The sequence below is a fragment of the Ixodes scapularis genome, unplaced genomic scaffold (genome assembly GCF_016920785.2).
Source record: "Ixodes scapularis isolate PalLabHiFi unplaced genomic scaffold, ASM1692078v2 PGA_scaffold1__304_contigs__length_218370807, whole genome shotgun sequence".
NCBI lineage: Eukaryota > Metazoa > Arthropoda > Arachnida > Ixodida > Ixodidae > Ixodes > Ixodes scapularis.
Window position 1 is genome coordinate 12,618,724 of NW_024609846.1, and position 23,815 is coordinate 12,642,538.

Genomic DNA, 23,815 nt, shown 5'->3' on the forward strand with positions numbered 1-23,815 from the left:
CTGCAGAAGGGGCATAAAAAAACTGCCATAGAAAGAAAACAAAAATTCGTAGATAATAAAAATTCCCAACCTCGGCTGAAAGCTCAAGGCCAATTTCTGTTTTCTTTCAATATTTTGTGGTCTACTTGGTCTGCTTCTCGCGTAAGAGTTGCGGTGACGTCAGAGAGACGCCGAGCTCTGGTTGGCTCTGATTGGAAGAATAGTGGATAGACCTCAAAGCTGCCTTTGAGGTCTATTAACTATCCTTCATTAAGAACCAATCAGAGCTCAGCGTTCTGACGTCACCACAACCCCTGCAAAAGAAGCAGACGAACTTGCGCTCCGCGTTGTTTTCTGCCTGCATCGCAGACGGCACCGTTGAGGCAGGCTCCAAAGAGGACTGTCTCTCAGCCCTCGGCGTAAGTAACGAAACAACAAACAACGTGACTATTTTTATTGTGCGTGTGGGCGCGTGCTTATGCCTGTATGTACGAGCGTGTTAATGAGCGCTAAGCCACTTGTGCGAGTGCTGAGGCTTTCAGACAGCTTCCGTCGGCACCGGAAAGACTTGCAAAAGTAATCCTAATTGTGGCTGAAATTTTGCACTTACTGACGCTAGAAAGAAATTAAATTACAATTCCTCCTAGCCGAAAATAATAAAAACAATTACGAAAAAGTACATAAATTACAGAAGTTCAATTACTGTAAATGAATTACTACCCAAGTACGCTTTTTACGCACCCCTCTTCACTTCCAGTGCGCACCTGCCACATTCAATTCAAAGCAAAGAAAAAAAAACAGGTTATTGAAAAATAAATTGCAGAAGGACACGTGTAGGAATGCAAAAGAATTCGTATACGTAGCGTATTCCTACAAGCTGCGCGCCCCGCTATCCTACGCAGAGGTCAGCCCGGCAGCCTCTGCGAATGCCTGCCGGCCGACTCTGGGGAGTGTGGCGGGTGTACGCTGCTGCCAATGTTATTAGATTAGCTGCAGTTACGGAACTGCTCATAGGTGCTGCTTGCACCAGCAGTACCCGCCTTACTCACCAGGACTCGCCTCCCGTCGTTCGATGCGCCGGACAGCTGCTTTGGTAACTGCCGTGTATTCTATGCAATGAGTATGTTTTGAAGCACAGCGTTCCATCGTACTCTATGAACATGCAGTTATGAAACGAAAATCTAGATGGCATTTCAAACGACAGGAGGCAGACTGAAGTGAGTGAGGGGGAGTATTGCCTTCCGCTGGAGTTCCACAGCTGAGGTAATCTAGCAACGTTGGCTGCTGCGTTGGCGCGCGGGAGCAGCGCCGCTCTGTGGGGTGGCATACTTTGGAACTATCCGGCGCTTCGGCCGCGTCGCAGCCATTTTAAGAGCCGTTCCACGAAGGGAATTTTTCTGCCGTTTTTTCTGGTTACGAACAATGCCGGCTCTGCTCTACGAAACAGTTAATGCTTTTGGTTTAAAAAAAGAAAGAGGTGAATTCCAGAGTACTTTTATCCCATGAATCTGAATATCATGTTCATTTTCCCCTTCGTTTTCCCCGAAGATATGTAACTGAACTCAAGAAGACACGAAAAAACCCCGACCAGTTGTTACGTCATACATCTAGTCATACCCAGATCTTTCGTCTGCCAAGTGCGTGTCGCTTGTGTGGGCAACCCACACAAAGAATGCACAAAACTGGGGGCGATTGCTCTCGCGCAGTCGGAACACGCTGCAAAGTTCGTCGTTCAGTGGCGGCTTTCGCGCAAACGATGAAGAGTATTTCACGGCATCGTACACGCACAGTAAACACAGCTCCCAGTCAAATATTCCAATCGGCTCGCTTTTCTCCACTTTGAAATTGTGCCTCTAGCCACGTTCGTGGCAACTGCCCACATCCCTCGGCCCCTCAGATTTTTTGTCTACCTTATTTATCGAAAATAAAGACAGCAAATAGACCTCCCAACTGAAAAAAGTCAACACATCACGACCGGTCGCCCGTTGATTGACTCAAGTGCTCGCGTCGATGGAAAGATTGGGTCCAGAGATGTCTGGCTTTGTCGCCCTCGACGCGTTTTTCAATTCAAAAACAAGCAAAGAAAAAAAAAAGGCTGAGGTACACCTAAGCAATTCTTACGAGTTGTGAATGCGAAAGCATGCATGCATGCCGTTTTTTTGCTCTCTTATTTCGTCTGTGGCGTACTTGCGTCGACGGCAGAGCGCGTGCTCTCCTTGCTGCTCTGACCTTGGGCGCCTCGTGTTGAGGCGCAATTTACACTGAGCAAAAAACGTGCGTTGTGGTCAACGTCCATGCCAAAGTCGGAAAAGACAAAGCAGTCGCACAGGTCCACCCGACGTCGGCGTCATCTCCGGGAACCTCTTGCGTTTGTCGAGAGAACACGGAATTTTCTTTATTCGTCTGCTTCGTACGATTGTTGTTGCCTTGCCTTCGCAATTGCATATGCGCTCGGAGACATCCGTCTTCACTGAGTGGACAGCGGCGATGATTAGATACACGTTTACACTCCAGTTGTATGCAGCATATGCGAATGGCATGGACTCAAGCGGGCAGCTTCGATCAGATGGTGCTCTTTTGCCGAGTTTTTGTGCAAACAAAGCACGCTACGCCTGCACGTCTGTACCTTTAACACAGCATGCAGCTTGGGCGATAGTGTTTTTCGAAGAACTGTTGTATTATGAAGTGGTGGTGTGCACACAAAGAATACACAGAACACACTGGGAGTGATCACTTTTTTACAGTCGGAGGTCGGAACGCACCAGAAAATTCAGTGGCAGCTTTCACGCACGCACGTACACGCACATAAAACATTGCTTACAGTCAGATGTTCCAGTCAGCCAATTGCTTCTCTCCACGCTGAAATGCTTCCCGCCACATTTGGCGACTGCATGAATCCCTCGACCTCGGTCTTTTCGCCTTCTTTGTGCGAAAGCATGTCCTAACCAGAAAAGGGCGACACGTCACGTCCGGTTGCTTGCCGATTGGCTCAAGTGCGCGTGTCGAAAGAAAAATTGGGTCCAGAGGCGTCGTCTCCCTGCGTCGTCCTACTCTGCGCGCAACTTTTTTAAATACAAAAACAAGCAAAAAACTTACCCACGATGCACGTTTTTCGAAGTGTGAATGCACCTCTACTGGCTCACTGGTGGCGCAGACACGCAGCGCCATGGGGTGGCAGTCGTTGAAACTGACGCGCAGTAGCCAATGAGAGCCTCGTTCCTTGAAACTATAACGCGTGCCAGCCAATGGGACCGAAGCCGAAATCCATCAGCTTCACTCCGCTTCCTTGGGATTGGGGGAACTAAGTGCCGCTTGGCTAGGCTTTTCGCGTGGCTTCAAAGTTGGGAGATACCAGATTGCAGCTTCACTTGGTGAAAGGAGTTTAGGTGTTGTTTGGCGCGGCTTCAAAGCTGATGATGTTGGCTTGCTCCATGGAAAAGTGTGCTTTCGCATTAAAAAAACTCGCCCATCGACACGTGTTTTCTTGCCGAGAATAATTTATTGCAAATTTTTCTGCAAATCAATTCAGACTCTCGGCCTTGTTACAAAAACTTATGTTTTGTACCGTGACTTTGAGGGTTGCGGGCTCTACCCACAATCCTCAAAGGAGAGCTCCGCGTCAATCTGAACGTTTTCAACTGAGCATATCTGTATTTTCTGAAAGATTACAATAAACCGAGCCTAGAGCAGCAAATAAATTTCTCCCAAAAACTTTTAAATAATTTTTAATCACAGAAACACCATGTAATATAACTGAAACACCTGCAACTTTACTTGTCGGCTGTCTTGTTGTGGTGTCAGATGTATAAACATCAGCACATGGGCGCTTCATGCCGTGTTCCAAAACTTGCTCCATTTTTCTCCAGGGTAAGGGTTATGTACTTTGGCATTCTAAAGTTTTCCAATCTGCGTTGTCGTGTGACACGACCCACCAAAGTAACTCGGATCCATTTGGGTAATATCTAAAACAGAGCCTCAGTGGCTGGACCTTTTCTAGCAGCTTTTGTAGCAGGCAAATTATCGGTTTGGAGCAGCCAATGAAAACACTTTTGGAGCAGATGCAAAAATCTGTTAACATGAAAATGGGATTGCATCCAGTGTTTAAAGTCTCGCGCAGGTTGAGGGGGTCCCTACAAGAAAGGGGGGGGGGGGGGTTCTGACAAGACATGCTAGATGCACATAAAATAAGCCCCACTGCCGACTTTGCCCACGCTCTACCCGCAGCCCTCAAATTGCTAATCCCCAAATGTCACATCCCTGAAAAACAAGCTATTTTATCGCAAGATACGATTGTGATTTCACTAATGCTGGGGAGGAGGGTTTCACACCTATCCGTAAAAATGTCAGTGGGGAGTCTAACACCCCGAGACCCTCAGACTTTAATCCCCGTTTGCATCGCTAAATGAGTTACTGTCTAAAATGATAGATTATTCCTCTTTGATACCGATATTGTTCCTCTTTGATACCTCCTTCCCCTCACTTCGTTAAATGCTTTTCAGTTTCCCTCCTACACCCGCTGGAGTAGCGGCAATCTGGCAACTATGGTCAGCGGGCGACCTTGGTCAGCGAATTTGGGTATGCCAGATGGAGGAAAGCCCTTATCTGTTTAGGATACTCCAGACACACGTCAACACTGATGTTATATTTTGTTTGCAACACACTCTTTTACGTCTGTGCCAGATATGGTACAACATGTATTTTAAATGATGTACACGTCTTACACTTCTTAGACCTGTGGATTCTCAAACATTATATAGCGAGGGACCACCTGGAAATGAAAGTGAAAGCGAGGACAGTCTGATGATGGTGACGACCCTTACACGAAATCAGGAGAAGAGACTGTATCCCTGTACGACTCGTCATCCGACAGAGAATCGATTGATGACATACCATAATACCCCAACTCGGAAAAAAAACAAAATTGTCTATGATCCTGACGCTGTGAAATTTTCTGGCGATACCACACTTCCACGAGAGGTTACCTAACTCGACGCACCTCTTCAATAATTCAGATATTTTATTACACCCGAGATTGTGAAGCACATTGTCCATCAGGCAAACCTGTACTCAGTACAGTGTGAGCCAAACAAGCCAGTGTGTGTAACTGGAGCAGAACTTGAACAGTTCTTTGGAACAATTCTCTTCATGTTCATTGCGAAGCTCCGAGCAACGAGGCTTTATTGAAGCAGCCACATCGGGCAGCACATTATTTTGGAGATTCTATCGTGCAACCGATGGGAGGAGCTCAAGCAGTTCCTCCATGTCAAAGACAACATCACGTTTGTTCCCGTCGGTCATCCATCTCACGACAAGCTGCACAAAATCAGACCGCTTCTGGACATGCTGAATGTGTGGGTGTGCTTGATTCCTAGAGAAGAGCATCTTGCGATAGATGAGCAAATAATCGCGACGACAAAAATTGGGGGGTTTTACGTGCCAAACCTACGACGGGCATCTGGCACGCCCCAGCGGAGGACTGAGGATTAATTTCGACCACCTGGGGATCTTTTGACGTGCAACCGAAAGCTCGGTTACACGGCGCCTTTTCCGCAATAAGCCTCCGTCAGATTGCGGGCACCTCGGCCGGGGTTCGAACCCGCCACCTGGGGATCCGTAGGCCGGCGCTCTCGCCTCGGAGCCACCGAGGCGGCTAATCGCGACGAAAGAAAAACAGTACAACATTGAGGTGTTTGTTGGCACTCAGAACACCGTACCAGTTGGATGTCCAGACCTCGGTGCTAGCAGCAACGTATAGTCTCGCGACTGTGCAAGACTGTTCCTGAGCAAAAGAACCACAAAATTGTTTTTGACAACTGGTTGACCAGTGTGCCACTTGCAATTCAACTCGCCAAGAAAAGCTTGCTTCCTTCAGGAACAGAGAGCAAAAAGATTGCCTGGGTGCAAGATACCAAAAGAAACAGAGATGAAAGCCAACGGACGTGGCACCACAACTGAATGAACCACAGCAATCGACGGTGTTGATGTGTGTGTCGTGGCGTGGTACAAGGTGGTGACACTTTGTCTATACTCAGTGTCACTAGTTGTGCGCAGTGCAGGCGAAGGCAACACCAGGCGAGAAAGGGCGAGCACTAGGAAGACGGGGTGGGAGAGGAGGATGAGGGGAGAAAGGGAGGGCACTAGGAACGTTAGAGAGGTGGTTTCTCTCCTTCCCAGCCTTCCTAGTGCTTGCACTTTCTCCCCTCGCCTGGCATTGCCTTTGCCTGTACTGCACCCGACTAGAGACATGGAGTATACCCATGTAGGAAGTGACCCAATGGCTGAAGCGGAGGGTAGGACTGAAAAAAACACCTAATGGTTTTGTGCCCTCTGTGGACTCAAAGCTAGGGCTTTACAGAATTCAAACCAGATCAAAGCAGTGGTATTTCAAGATATTTTTTTCATATCCTAGATTTGACAGTAGTAAACTCTTGGCTCCTCTGGAGGCGAAGGAATGGAAAAGGAATGCAGCTAGCCGACTTCAAGTTGTCTGTAGCTGAAGGTCTCTGCAAAGCTGGAAAACCTGCCGTGAGAAAATGAGGGTGCCTGAGCAATGAAGCTGAGGCTCAACTTGTTGAGAAAAGTAGACACGGTCCTGGAGCTGCAGTGCCCTCACAGGACGTTCACCTGGACAAGACAGACCACTTCTCCCTTCTGGATTGAGGCACGGGCAAGATGCAAGTTGCAGAGTTACCAGGCAAAATCATTCGCGGCATGTCAGAAATACAATGTTTCTCTCTGCTTGAACAAAGAGGAACTATTTCTTGAGGTTTCACACGTCCTAAAATTGTATGTTGTTGACACAAATCTGTCATTTTTTTTTCTAAACAATAAATATTTATATTATTGCCACAAACTGTATGGTAAAAATAAGTTTACATTTTCTCGTGGTTGCAATAAAAGTACACATACCGCATACTGTGAAATACTATATGGCACAAACTGAATTTTATAAAAATCTCATGTTTATATTAATTTTTTAGACACATTTTAAGTTATGTTTTTATATTCACCAGCTGTATGAAATATACTTTTCTTGACGACGTAAGATAAGTCGTGCGGTAAAGGGTTAATAGGACTTCGGAAAAAAAACTAAGGATAGCCCCTTATACCTGGTTGCACCATGCACCATTCCCTCCCATCCCTCAAATTATAACCTAAAAAAAGTTTCAACGTGCGTGTGGAACTGGTTATAGTCCCCATTCAAACAAAGGCCGCCTACCTTTGGAGCGTGCTCATTCAAAACTTGTTAAAAGAGGCATCGCGGTGTGTGGCTTGCCTCGGTTCGGCACTGAACAAGTCGTGCCATCACGACGCGTGACAAAGCTTTAATGGACAGGTGAAACAATTAAAAAAGAGGCAGGATTTCCTTCACGCATGCTGGAGGTGGTGTCTGGTGTTTTACTAAAAAATCTGAAGGGTAATTGGGCGCCATGAAAGAAATTTGTAAGGCCGGTAGTGCTTCCATTCCTCCACAGCGTGCCCCATAATGTTCAAAACGTCAGTATGATGTGCCAGTTGTTTTCAGCGCTACCAGCAAATTCATACAGTTGTGCACGAAGGTCCACTTGTCAGGAAAGGAAAATGCCATTTTTTCATGTGGGAACACGTAAATCGTTTTGTCCATTGCCATTTGGGTATTGTGTGTCTGCATTCCGCTGTCTTGTAGTAAGGCCTATGTGGGCCAAACAGGACGCTGTATTAACGACAGACTGAGGGAGCACTGCAACTCTTTGCAAGACTCAGGCTGGCCATTTAGCAGTCCACTGCGGCAGGTGTGGGTGCGGTCCCGTGTTTGAAAATACAAATATTTTAGAATGATTTAAAGAGCAGAGAGTGCGGGACGTCTCGGAGGCTTTCAATATCAAAACTTTGGGCGATAGCTGCATAAGTCACTAGTCGCTTGCTTTTACAGATGCTGAGGAAGCATTCTTATCGGCGACAATGCCACAAGCACATTAAGCTTTTTTTTTTTTTTTACAGCGGAGCTGCTAAGGGCTAGGTTCCCCAGGATCGTGTCCGTGTATGTTGATACAAACCTACCTGGACAGCTACCGCCATCTGTAAGCGACGGCGGCAAGCACACAACCAGTCTGGTTTCCGCCGTCGCTTGTAGATGGCGGCAACCTTTCCAGCTATAATAGAAGAATGGATAGTTGGGCGCTTTGGTGGAAATTCATCGTAGGAAACAGCGCGAAAAACGGACGACGACAAAGAAGAAGCACACAGTGTATAAAGTACAGCTCCGCTGGTCTTCCTTCTTCACAACAGTGGAAAGGCTGAACAATTTTTTTTTTTTCACCCCCATTTTTTGATTATATTAGGAGGGTTATTAAACGGCGCATGTGCAGCCGGTAAAAAGGTTTTAGTTTTATAACACTTTTAGGTTGTAAGCACTTGTCTGTTGTATGTGTCCTTTTCTTTGTCCTGGTTTTTGTGCGCTTTTTATTTCACCATGAACCACTACCAACAGTCCATCTTTCAAGTTTCTCAAAAGAAAATGAACATTATGATTAAATATTTCGTACGCATACTCACGAGTGATTTTTAGTACATGGTAAAAATTTTTATAAAAATCAATATCAATATTTCTTCCAAGCTTCCTTTTAACAATTCCATCTAGTTGCGCTTTCATGATCCCCCATATTTGTTCAAATGTAAACATGTGAAATATTTACAAGCTAAGAGGTGTAAATGTCATCTGGATGCTAGGCAATACAATGTGTTCTAGAGGGCAGAATCATTGTTTATTTGAAATTATATCACTTATGTACACAAACAGAAACAATATTAAAACAGAGTGCATAGGCATATCATTTTCTTTTTAATTAAATCAAACATTGTTAACAGTACCAATAGCCAAAAAGAAAAAACAAAGAAAAAAAGCCTGAGATAACAAAGGTGCCAACATTCAGCATCTTTTCTTTTTTTCATATTTGTTCTCAAGCTGATATTTCAAGAGCCCAACAGTTAAAAGCTTGAAACGCCCAACATGCCACATAAATTGAACGCTTTGAACAGGAAAAAGCAAACGGGTCATATAATGTTGCAAACTGCCACTCTTAAAAAATCACAGCCAGGGATTCTTTTTTTTTTATTTTATTTTTACGAAGTGAGGGAAATACCGGGAGCAGAAGTTTTCTCGGATTCACATTCCCTCGTGTGTCAATAAGGCATCTACATTGATCGCTCACAAACAGAAAAACTTGAAGCGCAGGCGAGGTGGAATGCACCAGCTTGCCCCCAAACACTCCGCAGAATGATCTAAAACGCAATGCGCGTCGACCAAACAAAAGAATGAGTAACAAACAAACAAGACGCGTGTGATGGTCGGTTGTACGGAAGACATTGGCTATTAAAACAAGCTCCAAATGAAGAATGACACCGTCTTGCTCGGGAGTCCGCTTTGAAAGCCTGCGTCAAAACTCTAAAGCAATACTGGATGATTTCAGACTCGTATAAGCTAACTAACAATATAGACACTGGTTTTCCTCTCATTACACGACAGAGACCACTTTTAAAAAGAGGCAGTCCTTATTCTTTTGTGTTTTCAACACCGGGCGAGATGAAAAAAAACAAAAAAAAAAAAAACACAAAACAATTGCAGTGGTCAATGGCGAAAGACAAGTCATGAGTTCGAGCTGATACAATGCAGAAATCAACATTTTAAAGAATAAAAAGAAGCACTTGTTTGAAGTCTCGGAAACAGCCATTACACAGTTCAAGCCTGAAGCATCATGGGTTTAACACTATTTTTACCTAGATAGTGTAGAAAGTGGCTTCCGCGCGGGAAGTTCCAATGGACAATAGTATTCTCGAGGTGCCATTCTCTGTAGAAGGAGTCACAGATGAGCGCTTTCTGATTCACACACATATATTATTAGCAATACCTATCTATTCCAACAGGTAGGTATTATCGTATATTATATACACAGTCCTAGATTGCTACAACATGGAAAGCTTAAGTAACGAGAAAGAAAAAATAAAAGAGTCCGTCGGAATCAATGTTAACCTGTAGAAACGTCCAGCAACACTGAGCAGAAGGCGTGCTGGGAAACAAAGTTCTAGTTCCAAGATTGTTGTTTTCACAGCGCCTCGCAAAAAAGCGCTCATAAAAAAAAGAATTCGTTGCTCTATGCACAGTTCATTCGTAATGTTACTGACAAATGGACTATGATAACCAAATTTAGTGGGGGAACCGTCGTGGCCGAACAGACATCTGAAGCGTGTGCCCGGTGTGGGAGACGTTTACGGCAGGCGGACACGTTTCCAAAGCCAACTCCATCATCAAACGATACGCGTCGAAACCTCCGAGCGGGGCGGGGCTATCAAAGACAGATATCACGTCAAAGCGAAGCAATTTTGTTGCAACAAAAAGGAAGGTGAAAAGAAACTCTTTTGCGGATATTCTGCAACTGATAAACGGAGGCTACAGAGATCGTAGCAGGCCGAAATGTACAGGGGCTTCGTACGACCGGGAGCGGAAACCAGATAAGCAACAACCTCCTGCCGCAAGGAACAACTGCTTGCTATGTAAAGGTAATTGGTACCCATGGAAAACGCCAAAGAGCTGCACATCATTTTTCCTCTCTTGCGGGCTTCCTCGAAGCGATGCTGGAAACGTGCGTGCAGTCGAAGTGCGCTTGGGTTCCACGTTTACGCTTCCGCAACCGTCTCTGGCAGACGCAAACAATCAACAGGAATACAGGATACGCTCAATTGCACTTTTCTCTCTTTTCTTCCAAATGGTATATTTGCGCTCCCGGAGATGGATGATATGGGCGCTTCTGTTTTAGCGGTCGACATGCGCAGTCAGATTCCGAGTAGTTCGTTTGTCATCAGATCGGAAAAGCGAAAAGAGACCACTGCATCTCGCGAAGCTTGGTGCACCATCAAAGAAAAAAACAAAAGTAGTAAGAACGGGCGCACGTCCACAGAAACATGAGGGAACGTGCCGGCACTGCCAGCGATTAGATTGCCCTATAAGTGTCAACAATGGATTTGATTGGCTAAAACCGAGTATGAGGTGTTGGTGAGGGAAGAGGGGGCGGGGGCGCGAATCTGAGAAGTAAAAGAGAGCTCAAGCTTATAGGTACGCATGTATGCATATCGTATATATTTATTTATATACGTGTATATATTTACAGAGTTGTACTTATGTACAAAAAAACTGCTAGATCAAAGATAGAGAGAGAGAGAGCGAGAGAGAGGGACATTTACAGAATGTGATGCTGACAAGACACTGCTGCGCGCGCACCGGAGAAGTCGTACCTACGAAAACTGAGGATAAGACGACGCGGGGATTGCTATGGTGAAAACAACAGCAATTATTATTATTATTATTTTTCCTCCTTTCCCGCAGCCAACGTTCCGATCGTGCACCGATCGGCCAAAGGGCCGATCGGCACTCAAGGACGAGACGCAGTCGTTGTCTTTATTACCGTTCTGGTCGCTTGTTCTGCCCGCGCTCTCTTCCTACGTGATGGCAACTGGCAGAAGAAGAGTGCACAACCTGATGGCAAGCCTTAGAGAACTAAACAAACAAAAAAACCATGTATAGAATGCACACCGATTTAAATCCCCACGTAGACAAGAGATGCGCTGCTACGACGGCCTAGCACAGACATTTTACCGAGATAGAACCTGAGTCAGATCTGCTCCGCACGTTCCTGAACCGCCCACAGGAGTGCAAAAGAGAGCTATTGCTTGTGTTGCCTAGTACAGACCGTATTACAGCTTTCCGCCCTTTTTTTCCTTTACTCCTCCGTCACCAGCTTCCACACGGAATTATACATTATGTATAGGAGAATATATGTATATAGTCTGAAACGACAAGAGAATTCGAGGCAGTCCAACGCACCGCTAGACATCCATGCGCGCCTGTGTCCCCCCCTCCCCCGTCGGGCGGGTACACCAACTTAGCACCATTTCACAAAGAGTGACACACACATTTTTTTTTTTTTTTCTCGGCAGACTCTCTCTCTTTTGAACTCAAGAACGCACGCAGAAGCCACGCGGAACGTCGGAGGAACGTCCCGGAGACGAAATGAAGGACACGAACAACAAGGAAACGAAGAACAAACATGGGGCAGGTTAGAAATGCTCGGCCCACGGACGACGCAACGACCCGTCGGCGAGAGAAAGACGTGTAGGAAAAAGACGAGGGGTGAAGTAGCACTATTGACCTGACTGACGCGCCAATACGGTAAATGGGAGAGGCAGACGGGGAGATCTGTGATGTCACCAACGACGTCACTGGCAGTATCGGCTTGTGTTTGCAGCGACAACGAGAAGAAGAGTCAACCTTTTCTACGCGCTCGGGGACCGAGAAAACGAAAAACAGGCGCCTCGCCGGAACAGACCCGACACCTTGGACGAGTCCCGGCGACTGCGCGGTCCCCGGACAGGCGGTTGGCGCAAGAAAGAGGATACGCATGATTGTTGTGAAAGAACGTCGTTCAGGCGGACCCATTCGTCGGCAACCACAAAGCAACCTTCTGCAGTCTCATTTGGGGCTGCCCCGTTGAAAGTGACCACATGCACCACACCACAGACGGCCAACCGTCGTCCAACAGCTGGCCCATGGTCAACCAGCCACTGACCAACAGTTGACCGATGGTCATTCAGCAGCCGACCAATACTAACCAGCAGCTGACCAATAGCCGGCCAGGAACCGGCCAACAGTATGACCACGCTCCTTCCTCACCAACTCCTCAAAATTGGGGGTTGTTATTGCCAGCACACCAGTGGAAAGGAACGAACCAAACCAATATAGTCGAACAAACGCAGACACATCTACGGTACTCGCACCGAGGAACAGGACACTCAAAGGCCGCAAAACCGGGGCAGTCAACAACAATACGCCTTCCACAGAGTCCCACGGAAATGAAGTCGAGCGCAACCGACAGTTCATCTGCAAGCGATTCCTCGAGCGATGCTTACTCTGTGTACATACTAACGAGATTCAGTACTGGGAACGTCCGTTTCCTTACCCCGAGTGACAGCGACTCGTTAAACTTCTGCGGGACTCTACGGCCTACCACGCCGCTTTCTACGCAAGCGGTCTACACACTCCTCGCTCCTCCCAACCGCCGGCAGGTGGCGCTACCGCGTGCATGCAGCCCCCTGGTGGGATCCGGAGGAACTACTCTTTGGGGTTCTTGCCGCTTTGCAGGACATTAGGTCTCCTCTGTCTCTAGCGTACGATGAAAACAACGAAAAAGCAGAGCTCTCCTCATCTTGCAGCGGGTCGTGGGGGAGTTCCTGGGGTCGGACACCAGATGTCACCGGCTGCTTTCCTCTCGACGTCCTTAGGACATGCCCAACCAGCTGCCCAGCGTGGAGACCAGGATGATGACCAGAATGACCACGCAGATCAGGATCATGATTTTCTTCTGCGGATGAACAAGACACCACTGCAGTCAACTGGTTTCTCTAGTCGCAAGAGGCCTTTAAAGCTTCATGTAAACCCAAAACAGAAGTCATGCTGTATCGGCCTTTTTGGCCCACCAAAGCATAAACACAAGCTTCCGCACTTTAAGAAAAAATTAACTTCCTGCTCTTCGAACATCTACAGAATCAATCAGACTTGATTCTGCTACAGCGCGAGAAGACTAGTACTGCTGCTGACCGATTTTTCGGACTTGCAAAATTTAGCGGGAAAAACGATGTCACATGATTTCGTGCCGTATCACCCATGGACAAATTCAATTTCTCCGCTAAATTTACCAGGGAATTGAATTCGTGTTGAGGTCACGTGACGTCAATTTTTCGGCTAAATTTAGCGCGGTTACGCCGACGCCGCAAAACACGGAAATGGGTGCCTCGGAGGCGTGCTCTAAAAGGGTTTCAGGTCACAGTTCTGTTGATTTAAAAAAAAGTATGAAATATGTTTTTCATCAGAACAGAACATTTTTGCAAAGAATTACGAGATTTACCGCACTTGCCAACTTTGATGCGGACAGAGTTTGACATTTTTATAATGCTCCACTACCTCGCAATCCCAAGACCTCCGTGTGTCAATTGTGCAGCACTGGTCTAACCGCCAATTCACAGTTATAAAAAATAGTTATTTCCTTGAAACTATCAAAACATTGAGACAACATGGAAAAAAAAAAAGTGCATATCAACATTTACATATTACACTATTACTTTTCAAACAATATTTGAAAGCTAAATAAAATTTTAGGAAGCCAGAGCGGTAAAAAAAAGCCTTTGTTAACAAGGGGCTAAAAAATACCCGAATAAGGACGTTCTTCACCCGGAGCAGTGTGAAAAACACGGTAGAACTGAACTGACACAACTGGCTGGGTAAATGTGCTGCCTTGAAAGTGTATTTTACATCTCAATAAATGTGACACAACAGCTTCATTAGATGACTCAAGCACAGTACAGCAGCAGGGGATAATGAGCCCAACATGTTTGTGCTGCACAAGCTCAAAATTGGAAAGAACAAAGCAAAACTTGTAAGAACAAAAGGACAAACAAAACAAAAACAAAAAACCTGACTCACCGATGGGATACGCAGGTGCCGCTAATCTGCCACACGATGTCCGAATCAAACATCAGAAGAGAATGTCATGTTTGTACGAAACCAAATGAAGAAATACAGAAATTAGAACAACAACAAAAAGAGACAGTACCGTAAGAAAATAAAAACCACTTTAGCAAACCACATTCTTCATCACTCCATCAGCTGGTGGGATGGCCTCCGAAAATCAGAGTCCCCAAGCTTAGCGAAAACTAGTCGATTAGCAGGAAAGAGCAGAGAACTCTCTCAAATGTGTGACAAACAAAATTCAAAGGTAAAATAAGTTTGTTCAGAGACTTTACAACAAGTTTCAAACAACAGAGAATCGTCGGAGGAATGAGGTGGGAACCAGTTTTGCAGACATGTTTGACAGCACTAAGATACGAAACAGAGGCGGTTATGAAAAAGGAAGGCCTGTAATCCGTCAGTTTTAGTGCTCCAGCGAGGCTTTTGATCCCGTGTCAAATAAAGTACTGAAAGGAATGTAAAATTCATCTAAGCTGGCACTCCGGCATTACATGCTACAGAGGCAGATGGTAGTCAATGCTTCGAATATTCGCTAAATGCTGCGCGACTCTAGACCAAACCGCCAGTTCTTTTCCCAAGATTTTTACTCAGCCACGGTGATATTTCAGTTACAGAAAGTTCCACATTTACACGAATGCATGACTATGGTTTCAATCGAGATATAAAAGTTGGGTCGTTATTTTTGGGTCAATCCAATATTTTGAGCAATCTATCTTGAGCCGCAACCCATTTTCAAAGATAGAAGTTTACCCCCAAATACGGCCAATGACACGCAACAGGTGCGTTTTGTGATTATCCGATTTACATGGCGGCATGTTATGTATCGTCGGCTTCTCCTGCACATCTCTACAGACTAACCAACGTGCAGCAGGTTCACGTTCGAAATAGGTGAAGCCCTGAAATAAAACGCGAGGCAGTAACCTCCTTGCTTCCAATCCATGTAAACATTTCGCATGCTTCAACAAGTAACACATAGTGTCAAATGTGTGTGTGTGTGAGAAGTGCGTTGCGGGAGTGCGACCACCAGCATGTCCACGCAAAAGTTAAATAAAACGCAACGCCACATTTTTTTTTTATGACTCGCTCCTTTATGTTTGCAGATTTGATCCTTTCTTGGCGTCACGCTACACACCACAAATGCCTCGAGCAGAGAGTTCCAAGGCCCCAGCAAATCACAAAATGGAAGACAGTAGGGTCGAGTCTCGAAGCCACAAACAAGAAGAAGCTTGAGCTTTAAAACCAAAAACAACCAAGAAAGAAAAATGTATAAAAAACAATCGTACAATTAAAGAGCATGTATACATATCAATAAATAACAAAAGCATTAAACTGATTTATGCACTCCTTCGGCGAGAGAGAAAAAGGGAGCATATTTGCAGAGTTGACACGGAAGAGGACGGACAGGCACTTCGGGCAGAGGCGTTGTGAAACTTGTCCCTCCGCGGAACATTGCAGGACAACAGTGGCGCAATAACTGCCACCGATAAAAGAATACTCCTCCGTCGTATAGGAACCGTTAACGTCTCCACCTACACAAAGGCAAGCAGGGGCAAACCCTGGAACCAGTTGCGAGTAAAAAGAAAGAGCTCACACAAGCAGAGTCATTGTTCCCCCAGCAGCACTTATTCGGCAAATATAAAAGCCCGAAACTTCCGAGCTCTTACCGAGCGGCCAAAAGCGTGTCTAGTTGTCTTCTACCGTCCAACAATGGCCCGACCGATGAGTTTTCCGGCTTTCGGAAGGGAACGAGAGGCGGTTCGTTCCAAAGCACCAGATTGCACGGAGAGGTAAAGAGAGATCGGCTGGCCCCTTTTTCACTGGTCGGCGGCGCGGCAGTGTTCTCGAGATTAGCCTCGAGTTGAGCGATGCAAAGGCATTTGGAAACTGGTTTCCGCGAGAGTCCTCGAACGTCGCCGTTTGGCAGCACAGAGAGAAGACCGGGAAAACGATCGCCGTGGCGTTCCCTTCCACACGGCGCGCACCCCGATTCTACCCGCGCTCCGTTTCGCCGCAAGTCCAAGCGAGGCCGACGCTAAAACCCCAACTGTGCCGTTCTTTAACTATGCCTCCACTTCACGAGCGCTCAAATTGTCGCAGTGTCGCGGCTTCTCCTTCGCTCGCGCTCGTGTCAAAACGGGTTGCGGTAATGCGTCTGCCGCCTTTGGACTCCTCTTGACCGATCCGAAGACACGGCTCCCATGCTGACCAGCAGGCCCAGCGCGCGCACGTTTCGACCAAAAAGTGAATTACGAAATAATGCCGGTAACGAAGTAATCGCGAGCAAACCTCCCTTCCCCACGAAGCAAGACGGGCGAGAGGCACAGCCGGCGACGTTCTCGGCCAACGTGGAGTTGTCCGACTAAACGCGAGCTTCGGAGGAGCGTATTCAGGCCGCTTAATGCATCCGCAGTCTGAGCGTGCTCGAGTGGTAACCGCTTGATTCGAACCTGCAACGCGTTTTTTACGCGTCATTCTTTTATTTTGGGATCGAAATATTTCTGGCGACACTACGAGAGACTATTTCTGATATAAGACGCGTAGAACCGACCTCGTAAACACTGCGAAGCGTTTAGTTACGTACGCGGGTCGGAAACGTTCTGGGGCCACCCGACGGACAGTGCCGATGCGCTAACCGGCGTCGCCCGTCGGGCGGCCCCGAAATGCTTCCGACCGAAGAAAGCAGCTCCCAATTTGCTTCATCCTCTGCCTCCCCTCTCCCAATGCTGAAAAATGAAGAATTCGAATTTGAATTGGTTTACGAGGGAATCCGACGCGTGTGAGCACACTCAAACCCAAATTGTGCGAACGAGCCTTTCCCCTACTTCAACAAAGACCTACCCCACAAAAAATTGTGCAGCCACATTTAAGGAAGACCTCTCCGTCGACGGAAGCCCTCTACAGTAGTATGGATCGAACCCAGCAACAGGAGCCTTCTTGTGGACCTTTCCGTTGGTAGCAGTGTTTGCCTCTCCAGACGGACGCTTTTACGACGAGTTTTTCTTTTGGCTCGCGCCGCACGTTCCGTCGCCTGGGGAGGATTGCTGGGGGTGGGCGGTCGTTGCCTTCCTTTCCGGAAGGATCTCGTCGAGCACTTCAGGCCAGGTTCACCGCGAGGATGATGATTATGATGACGACTATCACGGCCACCACGGCGATTATGATGATGCATTTCTGGACGACCACGCAGGCCGGGTGGGTGGGCAAGTCAGTCGTAATAAGACCAAAAAAAAAAAGTGAAAAGAAAAAAAATTGGGGGAAGAGGTAGGGGAGGAAAAGAACAAAAAGGTAAACGCAAAATGAGCAGAATGAAAACCAACTCAACAAACAAAAACAAAAATGAAAAAAAAAAAAAAAAAGAATTTGGAAACAAGCATTTTAAGCACTGAACAAACAATGCAATAATAATAATTAAAGATAAATAAAACTGGATGGAACATTTACGTATAATTGTTCCTACTTACAGTGTGTCCCCTGAAAAAATTTACGGGGATTTTTTCGCCGCAAAAATTAACGACACTTTGCCGAACGCTTGGCCCCCACCGAAACGTTGCTCTAGACGTTCAAACCAGATGCCAAAGCTTCGGAATGAACCCTTAGCTTATTCAGAAGTCGTACGCGATTGTCTGAAAAATTTCAATGGGAAAGTGGGGCCTATTCTTGGTGACTGGTACCATTCAGCTCCATGTATGTAGCATCTCTCTCCGGCCGCCATTTTCCCATCTAACAATTCAGGAACTCCCGTAAACTTATAATAAGACGACGGTTAGATCTGAAGCATTTGCATCTGGCTTGGAATGCTAGCGCTATATCTGGGTGGAGAATGAGCGTTCGGTATTGCATGGTCTGCTACAGCGGTAAAAGAAACCCTGCACTTTTACTGCAAGAGTAATGCATTATCAGTTCTGCAGTTATGCCGTAAGAACATAAAATCTGACTAAACAAACCTTACAGTAACTATAAGAGACCCCCATAAAAAAAATAAAGAAAAATGAACCCGCTATAAAATAAGACAATTGCAAGGATTACCAGATGACTGCTACAATGTGGAAATGTGTATCCTGAAATTTAATTAAAGAACAATCCTATATTCTCTGTTGTAGGGGAATAGGAATTTTCTTCCCTGAATGACAAGCATATGAAATGGAGCAGGAAAAGTGCATCCATCGATGAAAGACATAGAAATCAGTTGGACAGCTAATCAATTCAACGGTGTAAATGGCTGGGCTGAGGCAAGTGTAAAACGCACTGCCTAGCATTACGTCCGACGGGGCCCTAAATAAAAATTACGTCCTCCGACGTAACCCAAAATGAAAATTAAAGTTGTGTCCCACGGAACTCTACATAAAAATTAAAGCTACGTCCGATGGGCACGAAATAAAAGTTAAAGCGTCCTAACCTACGCAACCTCATTGAATGTTTCGCTTTACAGCCAATACATGACGTAAATACAAAAATAACGCAAATTATTACTGCGTTGCGTCCCATGCAGCATTCGCAGACCGGTTGAAATCGCATCTACATCCATGCCTCCAGATTTGTCGAGGCGGAAGCCTTGACATGGGCTCGATGCACGTCACATGCATTTTTTTTTCTTCATTTTGTTCCCCTTCTTTAAGACGATTTATTGCGATTTCTTTTTCCAATGTGAATTCACTTCTTGCTATATGCGACACTCAAAAGAAAAGTGAAAAAACATTAACCAAATGAAAAATGAACCACCAAACCCCCCCCCCCCCCCCCTTTTTTTTTTTAGCATTAGTTACGCCGGTTTGTAGCCCTTGCTGGCTTGTGCCGAGAGCAAAATTGATATGGCTAAGGGCAGAGGGTCTATCGTCATTCTCACACCTGGGCGGCTTCCCCAAACAGCTCTTTATTTAGACAATCTAAAAGAAAACACTGCCAAATCTAGCGCGCATGGTGACTTGAGTGGTACGTGAAGATTATGCCAGTTTTCAACAAGTCTGCCGGAAACCCACCTGCTCTAAACAGAACACGTCCATATCCCATTACCATTCTATTTCCCTTAGTAATCGGTTTGAACGTTCACGAGTGCTCACAAGGCGTTGCTGGCATAGACATCAAGCTCAAGGTACTTTTTTTTTTCTTTTGTTCAATTTTGTGTTTTGTGGGATGTAACTTGAATTTTTTGCTTCGAGTTTTTTCATTTCATTTATTGTAGCCTTATATCGCCCTCAGGGGACTTTACATAAGGGGGCACATACAGCAATATATATTAAAACTCACAAAGAAAACACACACAAACACATTCTTTCGGACGTGCCCGTTATTTTCCATTTTTGGTTATGTCAGAAGTAACTCGAAACCTTGGGGTAAAGTTACGTCGGACAGGACGTAACTTCATTTTTGATTTCAGGTAACTTCAATTTCGATTTCAGGTTCCGTGGGATCTAACGCTAGACACTGCGAATATAAAACTGTGCCTTAAACCACAAACCGTGCGCAGAGAAACATACCCATACTCAAAATAAATAATAAAAGCAAAAAAAAAAAAAAACTTTTCTTGGTCTTTTGGGATACAGTTGAACCTCAATTTAACGAAACCCGATTTTACGGATTTCCCGATATAACGAACACATTCGGATTCCCCGCGCAGCCTGTGCCCGAAGAGTGACTTTCTCGATTTTACGAAGTTCCCGATTTAACGAAATAATTAGCGGGTCCCGGTGACTTTGTTAAATCGAGGTTCAACTGTAGTATAAATACAAACAAAAATTCATATCCTGGGCAATTGACATACTGTTCTGATAGTAATATGGGCCTGTTTTAAAAAAAGTGCTCGTCAAGAATATAAAGAAGAAGGAAAAAACATTATAAAACATCTGGCACACCTATATTTACGCATGCACGCAAAGTCAAAACATGGAAGAAAGCACTTCAAACTTACAATGCTATATTTTTATAAATATAAAAAAAGCACGAGATGGTTAAGCAAAAAAACATTTTTGAGTATATAGCGATACGTTTGTGCATAAGAAAAAACACTCAATAACACCAAGATGTACAGGGTATCTTGTTATAAATATTTTTTGTAATCCAACTGTAGGGAATTCAAAGGCTAAATATCTGAGCTCTATTTTATCACAAGTTAGAATTACAAGTTAGAATGAAATTAGAATCACCCAAAAATAAAGTAGAGAAGGAATTGAGAGTTCCCTCCTTTCTGGCTGCTCGTCCGCATTTAAGACTGGTTCACACACTTGCGATTGCTGACGACTGGGTGCATTACGACCTCTCGCGATGTTTTACGATGGGAGAATGCACACAGCAAACGCCATCTGTGAGGTGGCCCTGGAACTGCACTTCACTAGGGCAAAGGTTTGCCGGTATTTGCAGGATCAAATGTATGTATCATCTACGAGAAATGGCCATCGGTTTGTTCTGTTCAAAGTTTTTTGAGCCAATAAAAAGACGAGAAAAAGAAATGTAGAGCCCTTTCACTTCATGTGAAGATAGAGGACCAGCGAAGCTGTTATCTTTACGATGCCTAGAGAACGACGTCTAGGACGATGCTCAGAGGGCAACGTCTAGGACGACCTCAAGGACGACTTCTAGGATGACCTCGAGGACGACGTCTAGGACGACCTCAAGGACGACTCCTTAAACAATCTCGAGAACAACCTCTCAAGCGGCCTCAAGGACGACGTCTAGGACGACCTCGAAGACGACTTCTAGGACGACGCCTTGAGAAATTCAGCTTTTCCACTCTGGTGAAAACCAGAAAGTAAAGGCTGGAAAGGTTGCTGCCATCTAAGACAACCGGCAAGCCGACTGTCTGGTTACTGCCGTCGCTCATAGATGGCGGTAGCTGTCCAGAGTTTTGCGGCAACATTTGTTCGCCCGCCGACACAATACTGGGGAAACTAGCCCTTAAGGGGGCACACCCCCTAGGGGGGTCAACTTTTGAACCCTTGTTTTAAAATTAACGAAATTTACAGGGTAGGCTGGTGGTCATGCTAGAGGGTGTATGACAAAATTTCAGGTCTGTCGGTTAAATGAGAAGGAAATAAGAGTAGCTTCTATCAGCAACACGCCTACGTTGTTTAGTTAATCTATCGTCAGAAAACTATTGCGATATTAAAGATTTTTATTTGCTAGATATGTAGCAGAATGCCTAGAGGGTGCGGCTATGGAACATTTTTTCTAAAAAGTAATTCATTTCTATAAATTTTCTCTTCTGCAAAATTGGTCAACTTTTTGGTCTTCTGTGCCTTCGCCAAAATGTCAACATTTTTTACAAAAGACATCCGTAAAGTGACAAAAAAGTTCCATAGCCGCACTCCTTATTAAATTTCGGTCAGGATAAGGGAAGAATGCGCTTTCCCTGTTTTGCCATTATCAAACGATAGATTGACTAAAATGGAATTTATACCAAAAAGTGGAACGGAGAAAAATGTGTTCAAAGTGCTCCAAACCCTACCTTTTCTATAGCTTTGGTGGACGGAAAATAATTTATAAAAAATTAACTATACAGTGAAAATTAATTAAACTTTTTTGGGAATACTCTCTAGATGTTGGTGGATGTAAAGATGTCATTTTTCAAAATCAACTTTTTTTGCAGAAATTTTTTTTTCTGGGCAGTGTCTCCCCTTAACAGCTCCGCTATAAAAAAAATTAAACAAGTACACTTTAGCCTGCTTACACGTAGGAAGGCGAAAGCCAGTCTAGGACGACCTCTAGGACGACCTGAAGGACGACGTTGAGAATGTCTAGGACGACAAGACGTCAAGAATGACGTCTCGAGCTAATAATAAAAAAAACGAGAGAAAAAAAATGAAAAAATGATGCAAGTACACTTAAGAGTGTTTATGTGTAGGAAGACGAAAGCCAGTCAAGGACGACATCTAGGACGACCTTAAGGACAACGTCAAGAACGATGCCTAGGGGAAGACGTCTAGCATGACGTCGAGAACGACGCGTAAAGGAGGACACTTAAGGAGGCTGTGGTGCATCCGCCGTAGATGTAGACGCGGTTGCCTCGAAGTCCATCGCACGAAGCACACAACGAGCACAGATGAAGTCTGAAGGGTACCTTTTGCTCACGACACTCCGGCGATGACATCACGCTAATGACGTATGATGACATCATGCTGATTACGCTTGATGACATACTTTTATGGACATCTTTCGGGAACAACGCTGCCACCACTGATGCCGCTTGTTTTTCACGTACTGTGACAAGTGAGGTCATCCTAGAGTTCTAGGACCACTTCTAGGACGACCGGCAAAATGCCGCCAAGGACAGCATCGCCCTTGAGCATACGTCTCAGCGGCGCGTGCCACGCAATTGCATTCTTATGGCCATTTACTCAAAATTTTCGCTTCAATAGGGCAAGTAAGGCTTTCGCCGTAAAAAGTAAAAAATATATAAGAACCGCAAGCATTTCACAGCCACTCGATAGATGGCGTCAGCTGTGTTCTCTTGTCCTTAGAGGTTGCGAGAACTCGGTCGCAAGCAACTACAACTGTGCGAACAAGCCTTGGGATGCGGTGTGCCCCAAGGTTGCCAGAGACGCAAAAACTCACCCTCCGCGCCTTGCTTTGGTAGACGAGCGCTTTCTTGGTATCTTGCTTGGCAGTCTCAATGTAGTCCCTGGCGTGCTCCACGTGGTACTCGATCCTGTCTATCATCTCACCCTGCACAAACACGGACACGCACATTCCCATGACCGAGAACTGTCCGAGATTGCCAGCGAAAGCTGATAACACGGGGCGCGAATCAAAGGTCGAATTTGGGGGTTTTATGTGCCGAACCAACGGAGGGTATCTGGCATGCCGCAACGGAGGACTAAGAATTAACTTGAACCGCCCGGGACTCTATTGACGCGCAACTGAAATCTCAGTTACGCGTTGTTGCGCCTTCTCTGCAACGAGCCCCCCGTCGTATCCCAAGTACCTCGGCAGAGATTCGAACCCGCCGGCTTGGGGATCCGTAGTCCGGCGCTTTGGCTCGGAGCCACCGAGGTGGCTAGGTCATGAATCATTACCTAAGCTCCGAGCAAGTTTCAAGACAATTTAGCGCTGAATAATAAAAAAAAAAAAAAAATGAGCAGTTTTGTGTTAATCTAGAGTATAGTCACGGCGAAGTAGTTGGGCATCGTCGTCACGCTCACGCACTGTGTGGTGCGTGAACAAAAGCCTTCGAAATCAAATAGACATCTGACCATTTTGTCATGTGCGCATGTGTTTTGCTTGTCCCAGAGCACGTGAACACGCATCTCCTGGCACGAGCTCTTGGCATCAACAGTGCTCCGATGGCATTTT

At 45.6% G+C, this 23,815-nt stretch overlaps 1 protein-coding gene across 2 annotated transcripts in view; it reads right to left on the minus strand.

Annotated features, from left to right (window-relative positions):
* Window positions 1-9,057: 9,057 nt before the first annotated feature.
* The window catches only part of LOC120838879 (syntaxin), a 31,148-nt gene continuing 16,390 nt past the window's right edge, over window positions 9,058-23,815 (minus strand). Inside the window, exons 9-10 of one of the 2 annotated variants that reach the window (XM_040500492.2) lie at window positions 23,078-23,188; window positions 9,058-13,370 (exon numbers count right to left, since the gene is read on the minus strand). In XM_040500492.2, coding sequence (XP_040356426.1) covers window positions 13,287-13,370; window positions 23,078-23,188 — 195 coding nt within the window. In that variant the 3' untranslated portion in view covers window positions 9,058-13,286. Of the gene's footprint in view, window positions 17,705-23,077; window positions 23,189-23,815 lie in introns of both variants that reach the window. The other variant, XM_040209002.3, reaches the window with a different exon arrangement.